Source organism: Penicillium verhagenii (assembly GCF_028828195.1).
Source record: "Penicillium verhagenii strain IBT 33310 chromosome Unknown utg000008l_segment0_segment0, whole genome shotgun sequence".
NCBI lineage: Eukaryota > Fungi > Ascomycota > Eurotiomycetes > Eurotiales > Aspergillaceae > Penicillium > Penicillium verhagenii.
Window position 1 is genome coordinate 2,740,481 of NW_026643172.1, and position 23,416 is coordinate 2,763,896.

Below are 23,416 nucleotides of genomic sequence, written 5' to 3' on the forward strand. Positions count from 1 at the left end.
AGTTGCTGGTGCGGCTACTGAGAAAAGTATATACGTATCTAGACCCACGTCGCATCTACGTGAATAAGACTCTGGTTTGATCCTGAAAATACTCTGTTGATTTCTAGCTTTGTAGATATCTGGGTTACGTAGTTTCACTCCCTGCTGTCCCAAGGTCAGTTAGACAGCTTGTTTAGTACGTACTAGTTCAATGTTACATACCTACGCATGTACCAGGTAATGGTATCAACAGGCAGAAAGGAAAAGCCCGTGATACCAGACCACTCACCGGGTAAATCTAGAAGTGCATCTTCCTTGACCGTTGATATTGCTCAAAATAATGGGTTCAGTTCCTAATCGTCATCACACCACCTTTTTGACCTCGAATTTAGAAGTCTAGTCAAAAACTTCTAAACAAACAAATATTACACATAAACTATACAACCAGAAGCTTCATTGAAGCGTTACTTGATTCTTCTGGTGTATTCACGCATTCGAAGTAAATGCGGTGGCTCCGATTGGCTGTAGCTTCTGCATGCTGACTCATCAATATGGGCACCAAATTTCCAGCAACTCGTTTTCCTCTAAACAATTTCAACACTCCCGTTTGGACGGGCTCACAGCTACTACCATTTAGTGCTATACGGATTGGACCGATCGGAAAACACCTGCGACCCACCCGAGTTTATGTACGACTCGACATGTGCCACACCGTACCGGAACCTATCGAGTCCGTGAATCATCCACAGGCGCCTTTTGCGAGGCTTCTCGCCGTGTCATGAGAAGGTGCCTGTGCCCCGGCGGCCTCTTACGAACTGGTCGTGGGTCAATCCTCTCTAGTCGACGTGCCTTCCCTCATACCGCGATATCCCGCCTCCAGGCCCAGCCCTCGTCGACGAAATGCAACCTAACGCCCAAAGATAACGATTTTCTGCTCTCGCACACCTTGCCAACACCGTCTCCCCTACGGGCACCCGAAAGGCACGATATTGACGCCTGGTTGCCTCTCCTCGAGAAATGTGTCACGCCAATACAAAGAGAGGAGAGTCCTCTGGGTAAGCCCGAGGTCAATGCTTCTCTCTTAGATCATGCAGAAAGTCTTAATCGGGGCCATGCTTTGCGTGCATTGCTGAATCATGCGAGATCGGGTGCCAAATTCCAGCTTTTGAATCACCTGGGGTTCAACCTGGGCCAATGGTCGTATGTATACCGCCTTCTGGGCACTTTCATCGATACATACGAAGTGCTCATTCCTTACATGACCCCTCAGCGCCCATCGTCGTGCTTTGCTTGGAATAACACTGGAATCTCCCTTGACGAGCTAACAGGGACGGACCATAAGAATTTGACTATTATACGCGAGTCAATACCAATATTTCCGCCTTCTGAGAATTTCTCTCTTGCAATGCTAGCAGGAGCACGGCCAGCAGCACGAGAATCTGGTCGCTTATACCTAGGAGAGATATTGGCGAATCTTGGTTCGCTGGTTTTGGAAGCTGCAGATCGACCAGCAGCTGAGTCTGAACTTGCAATGTCCTGTGTATACCGCATACTTGCTCGTTTGCATCACATGGGCTTGATTTCTGACAGAGTGTACGAGTCTCCAAATGACAAAACTAATACATATTCACTCCGACCACCCGGGCTGAATCTGCTTTCGAGCCACATCATGAGTGTTCTATCTGATGCAGCATGGTTGGAACACGAGTCTAAACTTGCAACCGCAGCCACCGAAGCGGGAGAAGAGCCCCCGTTTGTTCCTTTCAAACTGGGTGTTCGAGAGCTGGGTCATGAGATTTGGCTTGAGCTTATTCTTTGGTGCTGTGTTGAACACGGATTCAACAAACAGGGCGCTTGGTTGATGGGTCAAATGTCCGAGCTTGAATCTCAGCCCACTTGGAAGATTGAGAGCTGGGCACCTCTTATGGAAGCTTTCGATCTTGTTCAGCAGACCAACATTAGTACTGAGCAATCATGGCGTCGTCCAGGCCAGGAAAGCTCAGCCGTTACACCAAGGGGCGTCAAGAAGCTCCCATTCAATGGACTTGGAAAGAGAACAATCAGTTCTGAAGTGGTTTCGAACCTACGAAACGGGCTCGCCAATGTCACTTGTACTGGAATTGGTTTCGGTGGGGCCACTTCCGCCGAACTACTTGATTACTCGAGGCCTCTGACTGCTTTGCTTGACCCCCCTGGCCCTGTTGACGAACTTCGTCCTACAAAAAGAGTCACTACCGAGAACATTACTCGGATTTTGGAGTCTGGCGTGCTAAAACCAATGGAAGATCCAGTTGCGTTCGAGGAAGTTCTACGATCTACCCAGAATCTTGTGCCTCCGTGGGAAACCGATACAGTTCCCTCGGTAGAGGATCTGGATCACATGACGAGAGCACAGATTTATGATCAGACAGCGGCTCTATCTGGTCTAGTTCAATACAGCATTAAAAGCTACACCTACAAACGCCAAGCTACCCAGGCCTTCCTGCAGTATGCGTGGCTTCAAAATATTGTGGATGCTAGCAAGGTCCAGCACATACAAGCGTTCTTTGATCACGATAGTCAACCCCAATTGACGGAGTTGCCATTCTTTGATTCACGGCAACTTAACACATCTCAATTACAACAGACATCTCTCCCCCAGGTCTCACTTACAACATTGGCTGATTTGCTTGATTTGGCGACTGCTACTCGTGCACATGACTTTGGAAACTGGTTGCTTTTTAATGACGATCTGGATGGCCCCTCGATTCCACCTGCTGCGTATGGAAAGCAAGTTCTGGTCCCATCAATACTTCGTTTTGCATCTGCCACGCGGAATAACGAGCTGAGTCAAGCGGTGATCAGGTCGCTTGAATTGCCACTTTCTGTGAACACCCTCAAAGCGATGGCTAACCTCCATATGGAATTTTCCGACTGGGACCGCGCAATCCTAGCGTTTGAGTATCTGCGTGATTTTAGGCTCAAGTCTTGGGGTTTCAGTAATATCTTTACCCTGGGGGCAAAGATAATAAGGCTTGAAAGTGCCCTGAAGCTGCAACAGGAGGCCGAGGACCCCGATGAGGAGAAGCAAAAAGCTTTGAATCACAACCTCCAATGCGCCAAACAACTTCTCCGTCGATTTTTCAAAGGGGAATTCAACACGCCTAAAAGCAAGGCATGGAGGCAAAATGACTTCCAATGGAGAGTTCTTTACCGCGCACGGGGTATCTTCCGGACACTTGATGGCGAACTGGAAGTTCTGGCAAAGAACACCAATTTCAAACGCAAGTTTGCGGACCGTGACAGGATCCACGGTGTCCCTGCTGCTTCTTTCCATCGTATTCTCGCCGCCGTGCTAGATGTCCATGGCAGCAAAATCGGACATGAGTTCGCCGCCCATTGGCTCCGAAGCACCCCCAGCCCCGTTTCATGGCGTCTCTCAAGGGGCGGTGTCACGCGACAGCAACGACACGTCGAGCGTGAGTTGTTAGCTATTGATCCTACTTTCAAGCCTGCTCGGTTTGAACAATACAAGAACGAGGCAGTCGTTCCCGATCTGAACACGATCCGCCTTGTTGCCCGAGCTGCCATGAGTGAGCTCGAGGCAGCTCAGCAAGAGAAGACAGAAAAGCCGGAGTCTCCGTCTGAACCTACTGCCACGTGTGAGCTCGATGTAGCTCAACAGGAGAAGATTGAACAGCTCAAAGAAAAGCTCAATCCCCGTCCTCGTTATCATGGTTATAAGCTGCGCATCTCGAAATCAGCATGCAAAAACATGACTCTCAAGGGCGGTAGACCTCCTTCTTCGGATCCCGAGGCCGTCCTTGATTGGTGTGCAACCTTCTTACTACGTCTCGGCATGGGAGAAGAGACCATCGACCTGGAGATCCCAGGACATACGAACCGTCTGCGCCGCCGAGGAGTTCTCACGACAACGCCAGAGAAGCGGCTCCGTGATCGATTCAAGGATATTCGGAATTCCCCCTGGATGAGCACATCCGTCAAAATAAAAGATGCCGATATCGAAGAGAGCACTTGAAGTTTGCCTGGAAATGAAACCAGAACGGACGGATAAGTGGCCTTCTGTGCTTTGCGAGTCTTGATGTACTCGCGTGTATAATATTTTGTTCTCACTACCTTGGACAGACAGTGTATATACCCTTTTTTTCTTGTCCCATGTTCATACGGTGTATCCATGGATTGTCACTTGTTATTTTCTTCAATCATCCCCCCGTCTCTTTTAGCCACATAGAGCCTTACAAATAGAGTCTTGCGAATAGAGACTTGTATCAATAGATGTCAATTATCACTCAAAAAATTATGCTGAACAATTTATCTACCTCTTGAAATTTTTAATTAACATCCAGATGTCTATAGATAATGTTGGATGCAAAATTACATACTCATACTACCTACTACATAGTAGGCACTCAATTGCTCTGGGTAAGACTAGAGCTAAGACAAGAAGTAGGTAAAATGGTTAGAAACCTTTGAAATTAACAAGAAATATCAGGCCAATCTAGAGATCCTGGTAATTAAACAAAATCGTAACCCCAATGGTTGTATCATAAAACGCCACCCAGCAAGCAAAACGGTCGGCAACCAGGCCGTCCCAGTTGAACTTCGTCCAATTTGCGCCTTTTCCCTAAAAGTGTCCCCAGATCGCAAGAACCTCCCGCCCAATCCAATACCGATTGTGTAAAAGCACGCCGTTGATGGTATAAAGCTGTACAAAAAGTAAAGGAAAACTGTAAGATACAACAGTATTACAAAAAAGATTAACTTTTAGGTCAAGCCTAAATGAAGATGAGTGATAGCAGAAATATGTGGAAAAATGATGAAAAAGTTTGTGGGGGTTTCGTCACTGATCGACAGTATCGTTCAACCTTTCTGCCTCATCAATAAGAAGCATTCTGATCCCAATTTTGGTCCTCGCCTGAGTATGGGAAGAAAGAGCGAATGAATTCGCCGCTGATCGGGTCGTATGGGAAGTATAGGTCGTCCGGCAATGAAGCATCGCCCATGAAAGCGGACATGGGATCAGATGGATTTAAATCCGAGTAAGATGCGGGGTTGTGGGCGAGATAGTCCACGCCGAATTCAGAGGGTTGATTGCTAGCCAAAGACAAGTCTTCCAGGCGAGGATTCCAGAGACCCGAGGTTGTGGGGGCGATGTTTTGAGAGGCTTCCTGGGGATGTTCGAGGGAGAGGGTAGAAGCAGGCGCGGATTGGTAGGGGTAGGAAGGCATGTCGGTGACGTCGAACTTCATGCCAGCGGACAGACGGCGTAGACAGATGTCGCATAGCTGCCATGCTCGTCGTGAGGCGATGCTGTGTTGGGACATGGAAAATAGCCAGCGAATGGCCTTTTTGGATAGGATGATAAATCTCTGCTCTTCCTCTGGCATGTGGACACACCCGAAGGCGAGCTCGAGAAGGAGGACTGTCGCGGCTTGCATGAGGTAATGCAGGATGCACCACCACGGGGCAATCTCGTACAGTTGGACGGCGTTTGGCTCCTCGGGTATGAGGTCGAGCATGAGGTTTGCAGACTCGAGAGTTAACTCCGCCATGTCGTGACTGAAAGCCGATCGCTCAGCGGGGCTTTTCTTCTGTGCGTCGCGCCGACAGAGACATGGCCGTCCCAATGTGATTCGTGCGCTATAGTAGTGGAAGGCCAGGGCCAGTTTGTAACGTAGCCGGTCGGCGCCTTCATCTTCCTTCTTCGTGAAGTCAAGTGCAGCCGGAAGACTGTGGTACCATAGGTCGATGCGACACCTCAGCTCGCCGATCCGATTCTCGATGTGAGCCCAGGGTACCATCACACAATCTACCGAATAAACCTTGTTCACAATTTCCTGCACGACGACAGCCAAATCGCAATAGTAGAGGTGGCAAAGACCAGCGTTAACAGGGATGCTCTTCACCCATGAATTGTCGCGTACACGACTTGTATGGGAAGCTTCTTTGCCTCCAGTGGGGTTCAAAGGCATGTGTCGGACCCAGGAACTTGCCATTACCTTGTTGATGCGGTCATCTCTGATAACGGTATCACTTAACAATTCAGCCGCCGCGGGTTCTGCAAGTTGGGCCTCTTCAAATGGTAGTGGCAGGGGTGTGGTGCAAACTCCATCCAGGATACAGGATGCACGACCAGTCATTATACCCAAAAGATGCTCAAAAGTATAGAGGCACCACCAAACTCGATAGCGAGCCTCTTTGGATACACTGGGTGTTGTAGGGCTGCTATTCTTCATGTTGATGCCTAGGGTAATTGCAGACCGAATTGCCAGTGCCGAAATTTTCCATGCACTGCAGCAAAGCGTTAGAATCAAGTATGATCATGACATCGCAGGGTGAAGGAAGCATCTACTTACCGATTGATCTGATCTGAAGCAAGGAGATAGAAGGCCATCAAGCCCTCTACCTGGACCTGCTGAAGATCAGGGTGACTGAATAAGACCTCGCCATTCATACTCAGCATTCTAGCCCGGTTCAGAAATAACAAATGATCTTTTTCGTCTCCGCGCCATGGTGCCTCAAGGAGTTGAGAGTGTTTCGATCCGATGGCAAATATCATGTTTAGAATAGCGAGCCATTTGTCCCCAGGTCGCGCGTTGCTATCGTAGAACGTCTTGTACTGCGCTGTGAAGAGAGGTTGGCTGATTATAGGAAAGAATGGTTGAACAGTTCTCAGGTAATCATCAAAGAAATGATCGGCCTGCTCTCGTGGAGGAACCGCATACATTTCTATCGGCCCAGGATAGTTGATATCCAAATCATCAAGATGATAGTTGACGGCGTGAAGGGCGAGGTCATCATCTTGTCGCTTGCTTTGACCAGGCTCAAGAGATCCCGGTAATCCTTGTGATCGATGTTCCGCTTCTCTTTGGAGTCGTTGCATCCAGGTCACTTCAGAATTCTTTCCCATATATCCAGTCGCCCGCGAGTTTTCATTTCGGTTCAAGTCCTCTTCGACACGATCGATTGCCTCAAGCGACCCAATTGACGAAGGCGAGCTTGGGTCATCAGGCTCTCCACCCTCATCCTGGGGAGTAACCGAGTGGGACTGGGCGCTGCTGGGCGAATATTCCACTCCATCCAAACCATACTGTAGTTGTCGCACGAATTAGTAACTAGTACTAGCAATAAAAGAAAAATGTCGATAGCATAGAAAGGATACCTTGTCCAGCAAGCCTTTGATCCGATCTCCAATTCGTGCGTCCACCAAGTTACCCAAGTCCTTCAACAAATTTTCATAATCCGCGGCTTTTTCGGTAAGTTTATCGACTTGTCTAGATCGTCGCAATAATTTATTAGCGCCCAATGATCTCCCCAAACCACAAATTATTAACAGGAAAGAGTCCTACTTTTTCGTCCTTTCTTTCCATCCAACGGGATAATTACAAGTCGCCCTGAGCTCACGGCATTGTCGACATACCGGAGTGTCGCCACTGCATTTCGTTTTGCGCTGACGGCAAGATTCGCAAGCTCGAGGCACCCGACGATTATACCGCGGCGCAATACCCCCTCGATGGCGCGGGATAGCGACTTTGGCGTGAGAGTTCCTCGACTCCGCGACCGAAGCCGTATCGGCCACAGAGGCGGGATGGGAGGGAAGTTCGTATTGCTGGCCGGGCAAAGATAGCCTCTGCTGGTATTGAGGGTCATTCGGATTTACAATCCCCTCGCCCGGCGGATGTTGGGGGGGCTCATCCATCGTCATAATTGCGGGTAGGTTAGGCAGTCAAGATTCGCAATAGTAGAGCACTTGAAGGCGTGGATTCTCGTCGAGGGAGGGTCCAGATAACGGCGCGATGCGATTCGTCGGTTCGGTTTGCCGAAATTAGATCGCGCGGCCTAGAAGCTGGCCTACGAGGCAATGGGATCCATTTGCATTGGATCGTAATCGATAAGGGATATATCTCCAAGAGTATTATAATAGCGATTGAGATTGAACGAGATCAAATTGACGTTGTAGGGAGTTTAGTTAAGTGACTAAAGTTCAAGTGGCGGGGTTGACGTCCCGCTTGATTAGGCTTAGGTAAGAAAATGCGTTCATACTTCAAAATGTTCCATGGATTTGCGTGACGCCTTTAGCATACAAAAATAAAAAATAGAAAAAATAAGGTCGCTTTTTGCCCTTCTTTTTGTCGACCAAGATAAAAAGATAAAAAAATAAATCCGATAAACCCAGATCTCCCATCTCATCTACCCATCCAGGGCGATTAAATAAAAAAAAAAACAGGAAAAAACAAGTATGTATATGTACAAGAATAGGAATGAGAGGGGGGAAAGATAAAAGCACAGTCGGGATATAAGAGCCGAATGCACAAAGGTTTAAAGGCGATAAGAGGGTATAACGACAAGAGTGGCTCTCAAAATGAAGCGAGAGGAGAGGAGAAAATAGAGAAGATGTAGAGAGGAAAAGAGATGAACTCTAGGAGAAGAGACAATAATCCGGATATCATGAGCAAGACTGTTTAGATTTCGCCAAACATTTCATCAAGCTCATCGACCTCAACGGTCTCCGGGTTTTGCAATTCTCGCCAAGAATCGGAAGCAAAGACAGTGTCGGTATCCATGTGGGCAAAGGCCCGAGGACCGAGGCTGAGCTTCTCGTGTGATTCAGTCAGATCCGACATCTTCAAGTCCACATCGGGGAACCCGCTGTTCAACATATCAAGAGAGCGCTTGAGAGTTGAAACGGGCGCGGCATCCATATCAGTGGGAAGGCTGATCTGGGGAGCAGCTGGAAGAGGGCCAGCCCTTTCCTCGCAATCAATACCGGCATCATCGACGCTCGTTCCAGACGAGACGGATGATGCAATGGAAGTGAGAGAAGGCGAAGGCGAGGTGCCGAAAAGAGTGGCGGCAGCTGCCTCATCCAAGTCTTGAGCCTCGTTATCGGTAGCGTTCATGTGTGAGAAATAATCATTAAATTCCTCCTCGCCATGGATGGAAGGAGACATCGATCCACCATTTATAGGGGAGTCGATGCTCATACTGTCATTCATGGAGTTGAGACCTTCGGAAAGAATGGAGAGACTCCGTTCGGCCGATTGATCCCGGCTAGCCTTCTCTTCCGATGCGCGCTCACGCACGGCACTGGCGGTCTGGGTGAATTCCTTCTCATCGCCCTCCAGGGGCGGGGAGGCAGCACGATTTGAGTGCATCAGGCGAGAACGACTAGACGGGTCAGGGAACTGATCGGAGGAGGAACCATGGCTAGTAGAGCTATCCAAGTCGATATCTTCTTCATCTCCGTAGTTGGGGGAGAGATCGACTTCGGGGCTGGGACTGCGTTGGCGGGAAACCATATCGTCTTCATCTTCATCCAAGCTAGAGACGCTGGGAGTAATGTGCTTGCCGTCAATGGCAACATTAAAGTCGTCATTTTCAGGAATAGGCTGACGAGGAAAGGTCGTCAAATAATAATACACTTTTCGTGGATGAATTAAAATAAGTTCTTTGGCGACGGGACAAGGCGCGAGGGCAGTCCAAGGTCGCTTCATGTAAGCTGCCAGTCTAGAGGACAGGAGGGCAGCGGGATTCGCAGAGCTTTTTTGCGACACAACATGTTAGCTATGGGACGCGACTTTGGAATTTGGGGATCTTCTTCTTTGTGAGTATATAGTACTTACTTGGTGACAGTCGCATTCAGTGACACTAAAACGGCAGCCAGCTCCTTGACGAGATGAGGACGATTCCCAGTCTTCTCCAACTGATCGATCACGGCAACCACAATATCATCGTTGATTCCCTCGGTATCAATCTTAGGCGCAATGCCACCATTTAATGGAGAGGGGGGTGGGGTGTGTTCAAAGGCTCCGTGTCGACCCGCGCGCACGAAAGAAGCCTTCTCCGTAGATGGCTCTGGCGATAATGAAGTATGCGACCGCTTGACTTTTTTGGCGGGGTGATCTTCAGTTGACGCAGCTTTTGAGCCGGGGGAGGAACGACGTGACGAGTTGGGGAGATGGATGCCTAGTGATGGGAGGGAGAGTGACTTGCGACGGGTATTGTACGGCATGATGTGGAGGGGTGGAATAAAACAAAAGGGAGAGTGGGAGAGATTCAAGTAATAACAAAGACAGAATCAACAATAACTTTAATAAATAATAATAAGAAAAGTTTCGCTCGGAGTGATTCTCGCGAGGATATGGGTAAAGGGGAAGTAAAGAGGAAGATGCGACTGAGCTACGAAGGCGACTTACACCTGAGGAATCTCCATGGGAAGTGGAAACTGTGGATTTTCTTACTTTTTTTTTTTCTTTTTCTTTTTTCTCTTTTTCTCTTTTTCTCTTTTTCTCTTTTTCTCTTTTTCTCTTTTTTTCTTTTTTTCTTTTTTTTTTTCTCATTTTTTTCCTGTAATTTATCGTAACGTTGGTATTTATCAAAACATGCCGGTTGGAATTGCTGTGGCGCTGATTGGCCTGGAGACTCATTTTTTCCATAAGTTTTCCACTCTTTTCCCTTATTTCCTCTAATTCCTGTGATTCCACTGTTTCTTCTATTTTTCTTGGCTTTTCTGGGCTTTTTTTGGGCTTTTTTCTATTTTTCTTACGGCATGCTGCTCTGCTTAACCACGGATGTCGATCGAGACTTTCCGGTTACTCGGAGCTACTCTCCTTCGAATTATCTTCCATGCTAGAACACTAAAAAAACTATATCCCGAGTCAAATAAGATATGACGATGACTCTATAATTATAACGGTAACCCTGAAGATATACCACCATAGATCCGAATTCAGCATCCAAAAAGGAAAATGAACCCAAGGGATGCAACGCGACTCAGAACAGAATTTAGAGAAGAAAAAAAAAGGGAAAAGAAAAAGAAAAGAAATCGAGAAATTCCAGGCGGTGAGTGGATCTTCCCCTGTCAGGATTAGTTTCGTTTGCTTAACGTGTATTTCATTTCTTACCATTAGCAACATTTAACAACCCACTCCATTCCCTCTTGGGCCTTAGTGCATACCGAGAGGCAAAAGAAAAATAAACCGATACGGACACACATAGTAATAGTGGGGAAGCCATGTGTCCCATCACCCAATTTGGTGTTCTTTGATGGTCCATGTCCATAGTGCTCCAGTTGAAACTCCATTTACAAACTCCATCGTCTCCCGGTATACCAAACACTCTCCACCACTCAGAAAACGTTGAAGCTGATAAACTGGGTCTCTCAAGGGTTTGATTGGCTTAACAGAAGAAAGAGAAGGAGAGACACACGGAGCGAACGGTGCATCCCAGCTCTGTGTAAAGTGTACAAACCGATGCCGATTATGCATCAGATCTGCCAATGGTTGCTTAGGTGACCAGTCGCCTTGTTGTACTTGACCGCTTGTGATGTATTCGATTAACCCGGAAAACACTATCGATTAGAATCTGACACCGCTCAATAACATTGATTCCACCAAAAAAAGAAACAGATGTGTTCTTTGGTTTTTTTTGGACTCTCCATAAACATAGAGCAACTCTTCCCTTTTTCCAACCCGTGCCGTGCACGCGAGCCAACCCGAGACCTCCGGACGAATAACACCGGTTCCCAAAAAAGATCCCTAGCGTCGCCGTTTAGGGCCAGCAACCCACTTTTCCAAGTGGATCCCCGATTTCCATGTACGTTTGGTATCGTCTTGTAATCCCTACGGAGTTAGCGTGAAGGGATGCGCGCAGTAGCGCCTCGGGGGAACAGGGAGGAGAGCCTCGCCACCTTCACCTTAGCTGACTTGATACCCTCATCTACGCCTCCTTCTGCACGATCAGCTTTCATGCCTCGGTTTGACTTTCTTAGCCTCTCCATCCTAAAAAATTAAGAAGTAATACCCAATCTAATCGCAGCTTTTCCAATTCTTACCCGCGATCATGAAGTAATCATGTCTAATGTAATGTCTTGGGGGGGGGGAATACTTTCCCTAATTCCCCCCCTTGACTCCCCAACGACGTCGATATGATGCCAACTCCCCTTTTAGCGCTTCCCTAGCGCGAAAAGCTGGAATATCTTCTTCCCCCTAAACTACTGTAGTAGCTATGATGGAGCCCCAAAAATCAAGAGAAATACAAAAGTTCCCTATGATTCAATATTATCCAATTCATTAATCAATTCTTGAAATAAAAGATCCCTCGATATTTCCATGGCGTCCAGCAAGGGCGGGTAGACACATTGCGGTTACATGCAAGTCTGGCAAGTCTGGCAAGTCTGGAGTCAATCCCATTCCAGAGAATCTTTTCCCTTTGTAGAATATTGTTATGTATCCGTACATGTACACTTACTCCTTCCAGTCCTCACTATCCAATCGATTCGCTCCGTTAATCTATCTCCTGGTGATGACATCGTTCACTTCCCGGGGCGAAAGTTACCTCTCATTGCTCGACACTTCAACCATGGATGCTCCATATTTGCCATCGCATCAGCCCATTACTCTGCATCGGCCGAAGGGAGATCGGCTTTATCTGATCTGGTTGCATTCCACTTCGATTTTTTTGCAATTTTGTGCCGCTTTGTTTGTTTCGCAACTTGCAGGCACAACTAATTCTCCGCATCTCCACAGTCGTATGTGGCCCCCCTACATTGGAACATGCGAATGCAATTAGGTTTGGTAATCTTGGCCCCTGGAAAAAGTGCGATTCAAGATAAACTTCAAAATGATCTGTGCGGAGTACTTCATACATTACACATCTGGAGATAGTGGTCCTCCGTTCTCCGTACATATGTACATATGTACATGCAGGTAGGTTTTAGGTTGTGTATGTCCTCATCATAGAAAGACATGTCCGATTCGCGTCTCGATGTGGCCTGGCCGGGGGATCTAAACTTTGGGATAATGTCTTTCCAAGCTTCAATTCCACGGTTTCGTACAAATGTTTTTTTTTCTGCTCACATCATCATGGATCCATCTTGCATGTGTACATGTTTTAATCTACGGAGCAAAACAAGCAAGAAAATCTACCCTATCACCTACAGAAATTAACGAGGAAATCCATACACATCAGACGCAACTCGACCAACCTCTCCCTATCAACGACAACCCAAATTACATGTACATGATACCATCCTTGCATCATGTCCTATCATCCTATCATCTATAAACCGCCTAACCGCATGAACCCCTCGGCCTTTCAACTCCAACGGGCTAACACGACAAAATGTTGTAAGACATATAGATACACCCCTGCAGTCGATCTGCGACCCGCATATCACAACTGAACCACATTGGAAGGTTATTTCCTCCGACTGGAGCCGTCGTTTGAATCTCGGCTCGCTTGTGTCCAGTGTCCAATAAGCTGACATGACCACCCCCCCTCAATCGTCGGCCTCCCGCTTTTTCAAAATGAAGGTTCCAGGTTGCACAAGGCTGTTCAAATGTTGGTAGCCGATCTTATCTACATTCATCCTGTTTTTTTGTTTGCATTCAATGTTTTTGCTTTCTTAGTCTGGGCTTTTTGCCCCAAGTGCTCTCTATTGGTTCGTTCTACAGTTGCTGGGACACTAAGTTGTTAGTCTTTTCCGATAGATGAGTCGCGACTCTTTCAAGGCTCGGTTCTAACGTTCGTCGTGCGGGGGCTATTACGTTTACGACTCGTCAGAGTTTAGACTTCAATGTTGTTTTATCCGGGCTTGGAAATTTTGATGCTAGTATTTTTCTTTTTCAAAGGGAAACATTGAATGTAATGTAATGTTGGTGTGTTCAAATGTTGACTAGTGAATACTTTTCATATTAAATCTGGTTTCATAGTTGCCCCGCATTCATTATTTTGCGACAAGTTCGGTGTTAGCGAGACATGTATGTAAGCAACGGGCTATGTGACAGGTCGACATGTGAAGACTCAAGGTTTAATCATCCGAACCTCAACTTTCAATCTTTCAATATTGGAACATTGAATCACCTGGGCAATGGCGAGAGCCCTGGAGATACCTAGATGTTCCAAGGCTGCTTGCTGGCTTTGTAGGTGTCGCATGTAGTGTGTTGTCTAGTAAAGCCTAATATTGTACATCGCTTCTAAAAATTTGATAGGTACATAGTATACATGCCGGTAGATGCAAGATAACCCCGCTAACAACCTTGGAAGAGGTCAAAGCCACAACCTTCAAGCGTAAACACATGGACATAGCTATGGCGCCCTCGAATCACTTGAGAGTTCACGGACTGGTCGAACTATCTCTCGGGCGCAACACATACCGCCACGTCGTCCCAAAATGCCACCTTTTCTCCTCCACAATCTCCAATCCACTCTCCTCGACAATAGCCCCAATATCGCGATTCCACCAACACCCATGCCTATCCGCATGCGCCGGCGCAAGGTTATCCAAAATCCGATTCAACCAATCATAATGCGACCGCCCATGCTCCAACAACAAGATCCGACCACTCCGCGGCTCCGTAATACTCCCCAAATGCCTCAACGTCCGCACAGGATCAGGCATCGAGCACAACCCCATAGTCTGCACAATAGAATCGTAATACGCCTTCTCATTCTCCCCCCTAGGCAAAACACCAACAGTAACCGACCCGGCATCCTGTGCGCGGAACGTAACCGGAGGCCTCTTCCCCTTGTAGCCCGGGTGCAGCGTTTCGAACTTCTCTTCCGCGATAGCCACCATCTGCGGACTCAGATCCACAAACGTAAGCGTGCGACAGCCCAGGATAGCAGCCTTGCCTGCCTCGTCCACGCCTCGCCGCTCGCCGAGCTCGTAGTACTCGAGGTTTCGGCCCGTGCCGCAGCTTACCTCGAGGACGTCGCCGCGCGCGAGCCGGATCAGGTCTGCGCGCTTAGAGCCCATGCGCATGGCCTTTTCCGAGAGCTCGACTTCTGCGTCGAAGGTTGGCGCGGTGGTGTTGTAGCGGTCTGAGACGTCGGTGGGGATGTTCAGGGCTTGGGCCTTGGAGACTTCGCGACTGTAGGACGCGTAGAGAAAGCCGCAGTAGCTGCTTATTCCTAGGATGGAGATTCCCAGGAAGGTCATTAGGCGTGGGGACATTGTTGGGCCTTTGTAGCCCGCGACTGGGTCTGCCTCTGCTGTTTGTTGGCCTCGTTTGGAGGACCGAGGTGAGATTGGAGGTCTTTGGCTGGGTGGGACGTTAGAATGGGGAGGTTAGGCATGGATTTTGATTGGAATTGAGCGGGATTTACCTGGGCCTGTGAGAACGGGGTGTTTGTGCTTTGCTTTGTACGCCTCTGCGGGCTGTGGTTGTGGAGGGCCATTTGCATGTGGGCTTGATGAAGGCCCTTCCTATTTGGGTCGCATTCATCGCGTAGGTTGTACAGCAATGAGGGCTGCTTAGATTCTGTAGCTGGGAGATTGGTTTCAAGCCCTCGGATTGGCCAATCGGTTTGCTTTTTGGCTGACTCTCGAGAGCTATATTTCCAATAGAACCTCTGATGCGCCGGGAAGAAAAATCAGGAGCGCGTGGGACGCAGAATGCAGCTCAAGTGCTAGATCAGTCGCCTTAATACACCGGTGTTGTAGATCGTGACGGTTGGTCAAGCACGTCAGGAACAAGGGCCCGTATTCAAAGAGCCACTCAATTCTTTCCAAAAAGGCAAACTAGTGAGGCTCCGCGGTCTTTAGTTTCGGGCAGGTTGGACAACACGTCGGGAGCCGGGCCGGAGCTGATAAGGGGGGTCCGTTATCGGGAATGCGTTCCCGATGAGGCACGATAAGGCACGATATGTACTACAGTGTCTGGCCATGAGACTTACAAATCTCCGAAGTAGCGCCAAGACGGCGATCTTGCATAAATACTGTATTCGAGTATCTAATACAATTGAAAACGACCTAGTCCCTATGCAACCCAAGTTATAGATAGCAGATGGTTATTGCAATACAGACTGGTATTGCAGCTACTAGCGTAGAGTGACTTCGGAAATTTGTAAGTCTCGTGGCCAGACACTGTAGTTATGTTACATGTACTAGTACTCTACTTGAGAACTTGAGATCAGTTGATGAGGGGCAACAGATAGTAACCAACTGGAGCGGGACAGTGATTTCAAACTACAATTACAGGGCAATTGCATACTAGTAGGTATGTGAAGAGTTCATATATAGTCCCGGAATTACCGACCACAAAGTTATAGAACGAGAGACACATTATAGACCCTGTAACCTACACCGCAATTCCCACCAGAGTCAATTGAAACCTAGACATCTGGATGAATGGCTGATATCAGAAAGAACCATCATTTGGGAGATTTCGAGGTGTCCTTTTGAGAGCCTTTCAATGCGACAACATGCCAGTCTTTGGGAAGCGGAGGGCTCTGGCCTTGCTCCTTCGACCCGCCCGTCACCCCATAAAGACGCAGCCCATTCTCAGTCTTAATGAAAACCGGCGAAATTAACATAGGTATTGAATAACGTTCTTCTTGGGTCGAGGGCAAGGGCGCCGCAACGAAAACATAAAAACTACCTTCAATTTTACCAGACCTGTTATGGCGCATTAAATGTTAGCACAAGAAATATTAGGTACAAGGCAAATTGGCTGACATACTTGGATTCTCCATAAACGAAGGGGTCTAGGGTCCTATTATGGAACGTTAACGTAAGCATCCACGCTAAAAGACAGATTGGCGGACTCACAATGCTAAGTTGCCTTCAGGCATGCTCGCCGGATCATGTACGCTAATCTCTGCCAGGTCAAGGTTTTTAGTGCCGGAAGGCACATATCTGTAGGATAAGAAGCGTCCAAAGGTATCCGCAGTGATCGAACCCTGACCAGCCACAGATCCCCAAGGGGCGCTGAGGTCATAGGCCTCTTTTGTCTTGACAAGGTAGATACCACCATCGGTGCCCGAAACCAAAATGGTTTCTCCTGCTTCATCCATGACAATCACATATTCAACCTCGCTCTTCGGATCTTTTGTCGTCAAGATGCGTGCAACATCAGAGATTTTTACTGGTGAATTTGCAATGTTCCTACCACCAAAATGATCGATAACGTCCTTGATCACACCAGTATCTGGGTCGACATCCGTGGTATTAAATCCATTCGCACTTTCAGTATTCAGTATTTTATGATAGGAGCTAAAATGAGATGATATCGTATACATACCTCACGCATCCAATACCATGATCATAGAGGGGTGTGTTGAACAAGTCGCGTTCCCAAATATCGAAGACCTGAGCGGTCACAGTATTGTCAGCACCAACACGCAGTTGGACACCGTCTGCGCAAGCACTAGGCCCATTCGAAATTCCCGCAGACGCAGAGACGTATACGGCAGGCTTCTCAATGAAGCCCAACGTTTTTTTGAATTTGCCAGTCAGAACATCAAGACCGAATTCGAAAGCGATGGGTACCCCAAACTCCAATTTGGCGGTTAGAGTAGCCGACGCCTATGTGTGATGAAGTTCGTTAGTCTTGTTTTCTATGCAAATGGCTCCTCAATTTGAGCGACTCACATTGGGACCTTGCATATGCTATATCTCGAGTTTATTGTCGAGAGATCTTCTTTCGGTATGAATCAGCTCACTATATGATATTTTTTATTGATTTGCGGGGGTACAAGTGGATGATCCATATCTTAGCTATGTTGTGTGTTACAAGCCCCTGGAAGCCGCAGCCGCTCGAGAGATTATCGGTTACTGATGAGCGACCAAGAGCCAAACAAATTCTGGGAAAATACGTACTAGTTGAACCTTCAACATGCATTTGAGAGGGTTGGTGATGCTGTGGAACTCATTGTAGGACCGAGATCGACCGAAATCATGGGGTTTCCAGTCAACTGGCGATATCAAATTTGGTACTCCTGCAGGGCTCGAGCCACAAACATGCTCACTGTAGCACAAGATAGACTACTAGTACGTTTTCAACCATTTGTGATTTGACCATATCAAGTACCCCTGGCAGGCTCGCAGGCTCCACTTTACTCCACAGAAGCCACACGAGGACCCGATAAGCAGGTCCGTTATCGGGACAGTCAACCGATCTCCAATCTCCAACTCGATTCTCCACCTGCTTCTTCGCTGACCACAAAAAGCACAAAATCCTACAAATCCAATTCAATTGACCTCTGCCATGGCGTTGCCACCAAAGATTCTGATCGTGGGAGGTGGTGTATTTGGCCGTAAGTTGCAACTCTCTCTCTGTGCCCGCACCACTACTCTACAGTCTACCCCAAACGGCCCATTCTCCAGTCCACAACCCCAGAATCCACAACCCACAAATCCCCATATTTGCCCCTCTTCCCTTTGTGCCACCTTCTTCAATGGCTCGCACATGGCACCTTCAATGTCATACTAATATGCACCTTACTATGAAATCCCCAACTAACCTGCAATCCCAGTATCCACGGCCTTATCTCTAAGCAAGCGCCACCCAAACTCCCAGATAACCCTAATTGAAAGTGCGCCGACAATTCCCAACCCACATGGCTCTTCAGTCGATACCAGCCGCATCGTGCGAGCAGACTACGCACACAGCGCCTACTCCAAGCTAGCCGCCTCCGCCATCCAGAAATGGCGCAGCACATCCTGGGGCGCAGAGGGTCGGTATACGCAGACCGGCCTGCTACTAGTGTACCCGGGCAACAGCGCCAGCGCAAAGAAGTACGCGGAGAAGAGCTACGCGAACGTGCGCGCGATCGAAGGCGACAACGTCGTCTACTTGCCGACGAAGAAGGACGTTCTGAGCATCGTCCCGCCATACGGAGAGACGCTGGATGTGGCCGGGGGCTACGTGAACTGGGGTTCCGGGTGGAGTGATGCCGGCGCGAGTGTGGCGTTCATCAAGGGCGTGCTGGACAGGGAGACGAAGGTGGTGTTTAAGCATGGCGAAGTCAAGCGGGTGCTGTTCGGTCCTTCGACTCTAGCTGGCTCTGCGTCGTCGAAGGAGCAAAAGCAGCGCGCCACGGGCGTGGAGATGGTGGATGGAGAAATCGTGAACGCTGACCTGGTTGTTCTGGCCACGGGCGCCTGGACGCCCCGGCTGGTGGACCTGCGTGGCAAGGCCGTCGCGACGGGGCAGGCTATTGCGTATATCAAGATTAGCGATGCGGAGCAGCGTGAGCTCGAGAATTTGCCGACGATCCTGAACTTTGCGACGGGGATTTTCATTATTCCGCCGCGGGATAATTTGCTCAAGATTGCGCGGCATGCGTATGGGTATCGGAATCCCACGACGGTGCCGGTGCCTGGGGCGCGGGATGGCGAGACGATGCAGGTTAGTTTGCCTGAGACGGGGGGACCGGTGCCGTTGGAAGGAGAGGAGGCGTTCCGTGTTGCGCTGAGACAACTTTTGCCGCGCTTTGTGGATCGGCCGTTTGTTGATACGAGGATTTGTTGGTATACTGATACGTGAGTTGCTTCCCCCCTCCCCCTTGTCTGTTATTTTCCATTTCCATTTCCCTCCACTCTGTTTCTGTTTCTGTTTTTTGAGAGCCGATGGTTTGATTGCAATGTCTCGGAATCGATTGTGCGGTGTGGTAGGGAGCCAGTTGCTGACGCTGATTTTGTGCAGCCCGGATGGAGACTTTATTGTTTCGTACCACCCCGAGTACGAGGGCTTGTTCCTGGCTACAGGTGGCAGTGGACATGCTTACAAGTTTTTCCCTGTTCTTGGAGACAAGGTTGTTGATGCATTGGAGGGTAAGCTGGAGCCTGAATTGCAAGCGCTGTGGGAATGGACCGAGGTAGTACCTCCGGCGTCTGCCTCTGAGGATCTGTTTGATGGTGATGGGAGCCGGTCAGGCGAACGAAACTCGATTCTGAAGGATGAGTTGGCGAAGACCAAGAAAGCTGGCAGAAGCAGTGCTTTATAAAATGGGATAGGTGTATGTATATACGGTTGGTGTCGGATTGTGCACATAACATTCGCTCGGAGCTTGAACATTATATTGGATATATAGAACAGCAGTGATACTCAACCGCGGTCAACATTGAAAACATACAACCTTGAACCCTTGGGAATGAACCTTGAGGACAATTGCATCCCGTGGATCTATACTACTAGTAGGTTATGAAGATACTACGGAGAAAAGCTTCTTATTCAACATTTTTTCATTTTTTTGCATAAGATAAGAATTGATATCGGAAGCATGACGGCGAAAGCCTTTTCGACAGTCTCACGACGGAGTGTAAGCTAACCATAAGATTTTTTTTTGGGGGCGGGGCCTGTGAATCGTAGGTGGCCAAATGGACAAAATGAGATTAAAGAGGCAGCCATTCGACCAGCGCACAGAAACCACCTCACTGCGGGTGTGCAGCAGAACTCTTCTAAGTGTAAAGGGTCGAAGATGAGAACAAAAAAAGCAAAGAATCAAGATAGGATTGGGGAACAATCCACCGCTAAAACGCCAAACAATGCTTGCGTAAAGAATCGTGACAAGATGGAACCCGGGGAGAAGGTTAGTAAGACTCGAAAGCCGAACCCATCCGTTTCAACCCGAGCAAGAAAAAAAAGGGGGTAAGATAAAGAATATGTTAATACAGAGCGTGTGAAAGCAAAAAAAAGGGCTTCGATCCCCCTGGTGGGAGCAGTCTGACTAGACCTTGCGGAAGTCTGGTCGCATGTTAGTTCTGTTCAGATGCCACGGGACGAGAAAGAAGCTGTATCACATACCAGAAAGCACAGGGTAGATCATCTCGAACGCTTGGTAAATCTCCTCACGAACTTTGGCACCAGTCAGGACGATCTTACCACTGACGAAAATCAAGAGTACAATCTTGGGCTTCATCATGCGGTAGATCAGACCAGGGAACAGCTCCGGTTCGTAAGACGAGAAGTTGTGGTGGCGAGATGCCAGACCCTCCAGACGGATGGGGAACTTGATGTCGCAGGAGCCGACAATGTTCTGAATCTTGAAGTCGGTGAACTTGGCGTTGAAACCGAGCTTCTGGATGATACGCGCGTACTTGCGCGAGGCCAGCTTAGAGTCATCTTCAGACTTAGCACCGGTCACGACCATCTTGCCCGAGGCGAAGATCAGGGCAGTTGTCTTCGGCTCACGGATACGCATGATGACGGCGGCGAAACGCTATGTAAATAACAAGTTCAAAGTTCAGCCACACTGTAATCCCCGATACAAGGAAAGCCCTAATCTCAGGGAGGTGTGGAAGTTACCTTAGGATTGTACTCGGCGTTGCGAGCATGCAACGCGATGGTCTTAAGATCCAGACGGCAGTCAAGATTGACCGTAGCCACGATGTTTCTTTAAAGAAATATTGGTTCAGCCATTGTGACTCTGGGAATGTGGTTTTAAGACAAGCCAGAAGAGTCAATACTCACTGCAAAGTAGGCACAATGCCACTGCTCCCGGTAGTAGCCCCGGGGGTGGCGACCGGAGTGGCCGGAGTAGCGGGGGTCACCCCATTGCCGTTCATGGCATTTCCTCCAGCCTGGCCATGGGTCATACCGTTGACACCGTGGATATCCTTTTCAGAAGAAGGAGGGGTCAAATCGGCCGCGCCACCGGGGAAGGAGAGCGAGGAAGGGGAAGTGAAGGCGCGAGCCTGCAGCGCGTTCGACGGGTGAGTCGTAAGCGAATCCATCATGCAATAGATGATCGACAATCACTTAGTCACAGAAAGATCAAGGAATCAAAGATTCAATGATCAGAGGTGTGTCAAAGCAAGAGTGGATCTCTGTAGAAGCGGGGAAGAAAAGAAGGTTAGTTCATAGAGCAAGAAAGAAAAGGACAAAAGATGGAGGAGTGAGGAAAAGATTTGACCGAAAGGGGTTGGCGGTGGAAACAAGCAGAATCATGTGATCACGTACCAGAATAATAGAGAAGTTGGGAGATGGACAAATCAATGTATCCCCCTGAAACGCAGGACGTGGTAACACGAACTGTGATGGTGCAAATATCCCGAAAGGGTATCAGAATAAAGTGAATCCAGAAAATCACACTCAAGTGTTTTCAATAAAGGGACAGCCACAGGGAAGAGGTGAAAAGAATTATGATCAAGTGGTATCAAACAGCAGCAACAACTTTCTTTTTGGGGAGTTGGGCGAGATAGAAAAAGGGGCTTTTTTTCTTTTGTCTCGTTGTCTTTTTTGCTTCTTTTTTTTTTCAATTAAGAATTTCCTTTTGGGTTTCTATCTGCGAATGAGGCCTGAATGAGAGTGGCAGAGGCAAGCCACGGGGGACAAGCTTCAAATGGAGCACGGGACTTTTTGAGATGTAATTTAGTACCCTCGGTCAAAAGGATAAGAAATTAATCAATCAAAATATAAACCTTCTTTCCCACTTAGAATCGGTGACTTGGAAATCTTTTGATTCTTTTCTTTTTTTTATTCTATCTTTTTCAAGATCAGAAGAAAAAAAAGGAAGATCAAGAAAGCGGATCCAACCGATCAAAAATTAGTATAAGATTGCAGCAGGATGCCACAAAAGGAAAGAGGTGTGGGGAGGGGGGGGGAGGAAGTGAGAAGAAAGTGCCAAGACCAGGACAGGAATCTCAGAGCGAAACGGAAAGTGGGAGGATGGCCCTTTATATAGTGCTGAGTCACAGCCTGCGTCAGGGGAGGCTGGGCCCGCTGGTGGCGCTTAAAGCAGCGATGCTCACTCTCCCTTCACCCATGGCTAAGACCTCCACTAGCGGCTCTGGGACTACCGCCGCGGACCAATCATCTCCTTTCATATCTTTCTTCTACGCTGATTAGCTGACTCCTTATCCGCCCCACTCCACTCTCTATCATGAGTGGCTGAATCACCCTTGCTTTTATCCTCCGCAGCGCCATGGTTACAACCAGTAGTTGCCCAGTCCGTAGCGCTCCTAATACTGATACTTGGGTCAATCCCCTCCCAATCTGGCCCGTCCCCCAATCATCATCCCCTATCCGTCTCGGTCTCTCCCTGTACGACGCGCTATCCTCTCGCCGCTTTAGTGGATGGCAACTGAATAAAAATTGTTGCCGCCGACCAGTTCTTTCCCTTTTTTTCCCCCTCCACACAAACAGGGTTACCTGTCAGTTTGTTTCGAAGCGCTGGCCCCAGTGCCAACCTATTTTTCTGTTCCTCTCATATATCATCACTGACCAACAAAAAAATAATTGCAGCCTAAATAATCAGACTAACCATTCACAGTTCAAAGTTGGTGTGATGGTGGCATTTTCCGAAGGGGGAAAAGAAAAAGAGGCCAGCGTGGCCATTTGGGACGGGATTGCGCGCTGGACTGGTCGCGTCACGGATTTGATCCACCGCTTCCGCCAAGCCTTGGATCAATCTCATGGCATGCGATCATCACACTGATATGTGTATTTTGGTATGCTGAATACCATACTCAACCAATGCTATCGTCACATTCCACCATTTTTTCACCATTTTCTACCAAATCCTCTGGTATTAACAGGGAATACCATGGAGAACATTCAAAAGAGGAAAAATGAAGAGGAAAAATTCACATGAAGGGGGAAAAATCCGATCAAACGAAGATGCATGCATGATACGGAGCCTGCAGTGTGATTCGGGTAGCGTGGGAAGCTTAATGCTAGCCTTGACCCAGATCACCCTATACCGTCTATAA

General features: G+C 48.2%; 7 protein-coding genes across 7 annotated transcripts; 2 read left to right on the forward strand and 5 right to left on the reverse strand.

Moving 5' to 3' along the window:
* Positions 1–757: 757 nt before the first annotated feature.
* Positions 758–3,997, forward strand: N7466_009005 (uncharacterized protein; the record flags this gene model as incomplete). Its single annotated transcript, XM_057168394.1, has 1 exon — positions 758–3,997. The coding sequence occupies one exon, from the start codon at positions 758–760 to the stop codon at positions 3,995–3,997; it is 3,240 nt and encodes a 1,079-aa protein (XP_057019025.1).
* Positions 3,998–4,856: 859 nt separating this feature from the next.
* On the reverse strand, positions 4,857–7,684 carry N7466_009006 (Zn(II)2Cys6 transcription factor; the record flags this gene model as incomplete). Its single annotated transcript, XM_057168395.1, has 3 exons — positions 4,857–6,270; positions 6,336–7,069; positions 7,400–7,684. 3 exons carry the CDS (start codon positions 7,682–7,684, stop codon positions 4,857–4,859), a joined length of 2,433 nt encoding a protein of 810 aa, XP_057019026.1.
* Positions 7,685–8,441: 757 nt separating this feature from the next.
* On the reverse strand, positions 8,442–9,991 carry N7466_009007 (uncharacterized protein; the record flags this gene model as incomplete). The annotated part of the gene is made up of 2 exons (XM_057168396.1): positions 8,442–9,519; positions 9,603–9,991. 2 exons carry the CDS (start codon positions 9,989–9,991, stop codon positions 8,442–8,444), a joined length of 1,467 nt encoding a protein of 488 aa, XP_057019027.1.
* Positions 9,992–14,095: 4,104 nt separating this feature from the next.
* N7466_009008 (class I SAM-dependent methyltransferase) lies at positions 14,096–14,935 on the reverse strand (the record flags this gene model as incomplete). The annotated part of the gene is made up of 1 exon (XM_057168397.1): positions 14,096–14,935. One exon carries the CDS (start codon positions 14,933–14,935, stop codon positions 14,096–14,098), a length of 840 nt encoding a protein of 279 aa, XP_057019028.1.
* Positions 14,936–16,527: 1,592 nt separating this feature from the next.
* On the reverse strand, positions 16,528–17,368 carry N7466_009009 (uncharacterized protein; the record flags this gene model as incomplete). The annotated part of the gene is made up of 3 exons (XM_057168398.1): positions 16,528–16,945; positions 17,004–17,287; positions 17,354–17,368. 3 exons carry the CDS (start codon positions 17,366–17,368, stop codon positions 16,528–16,530), a joined length of 717 nt encoding a protein of 238 aa, XP_057019029.1.
* A 601-nt stretch (positions 17,369–17,969) lies between these two features.
* Positions 17,970–19,710, forward strand: N7466_009010 (NAD(P)/FAD-dependent oxidoreductase; the record flags this gene model as incomplete). Its single annotated transcript, XM_057168399.1, has 3 exons — positions 17,970–18,018; positions 18,238–19,246; positions 19,410–19,710. The coding sequence occupies 3 exons, from the start codon at positions 17,970–17,972 to the stop codon at positions 19,708–19,710; spliced, it is 1,359 nt and encodes a 452-aa protein (XP_057019030.1).
* Positions 19,711–20,433: 723 nt separating this feature from the next.
* Positions 20,434–21,439, reverse strand: N7466_009011 (TBP family protein; the record flags this gene model as incomplete). The annotated part of the gene is made up of 4 exons (XM_057168400.1): positions 20,434–20,450; positions 20,511–20,925; positions 21,012–21,099; positions 21,177–21,439. The coding sequence occupies 4 exons, from the start codon at positions 21,437–21,439 to the stop codon at positions 20,434–20,436; spliced, it is 783 nt and encodes a 260-aa protein (XP_057019031.1).
* Between the last annotated feature and the right edge of the window lie 1,977 nt (positions 21,440–23,416).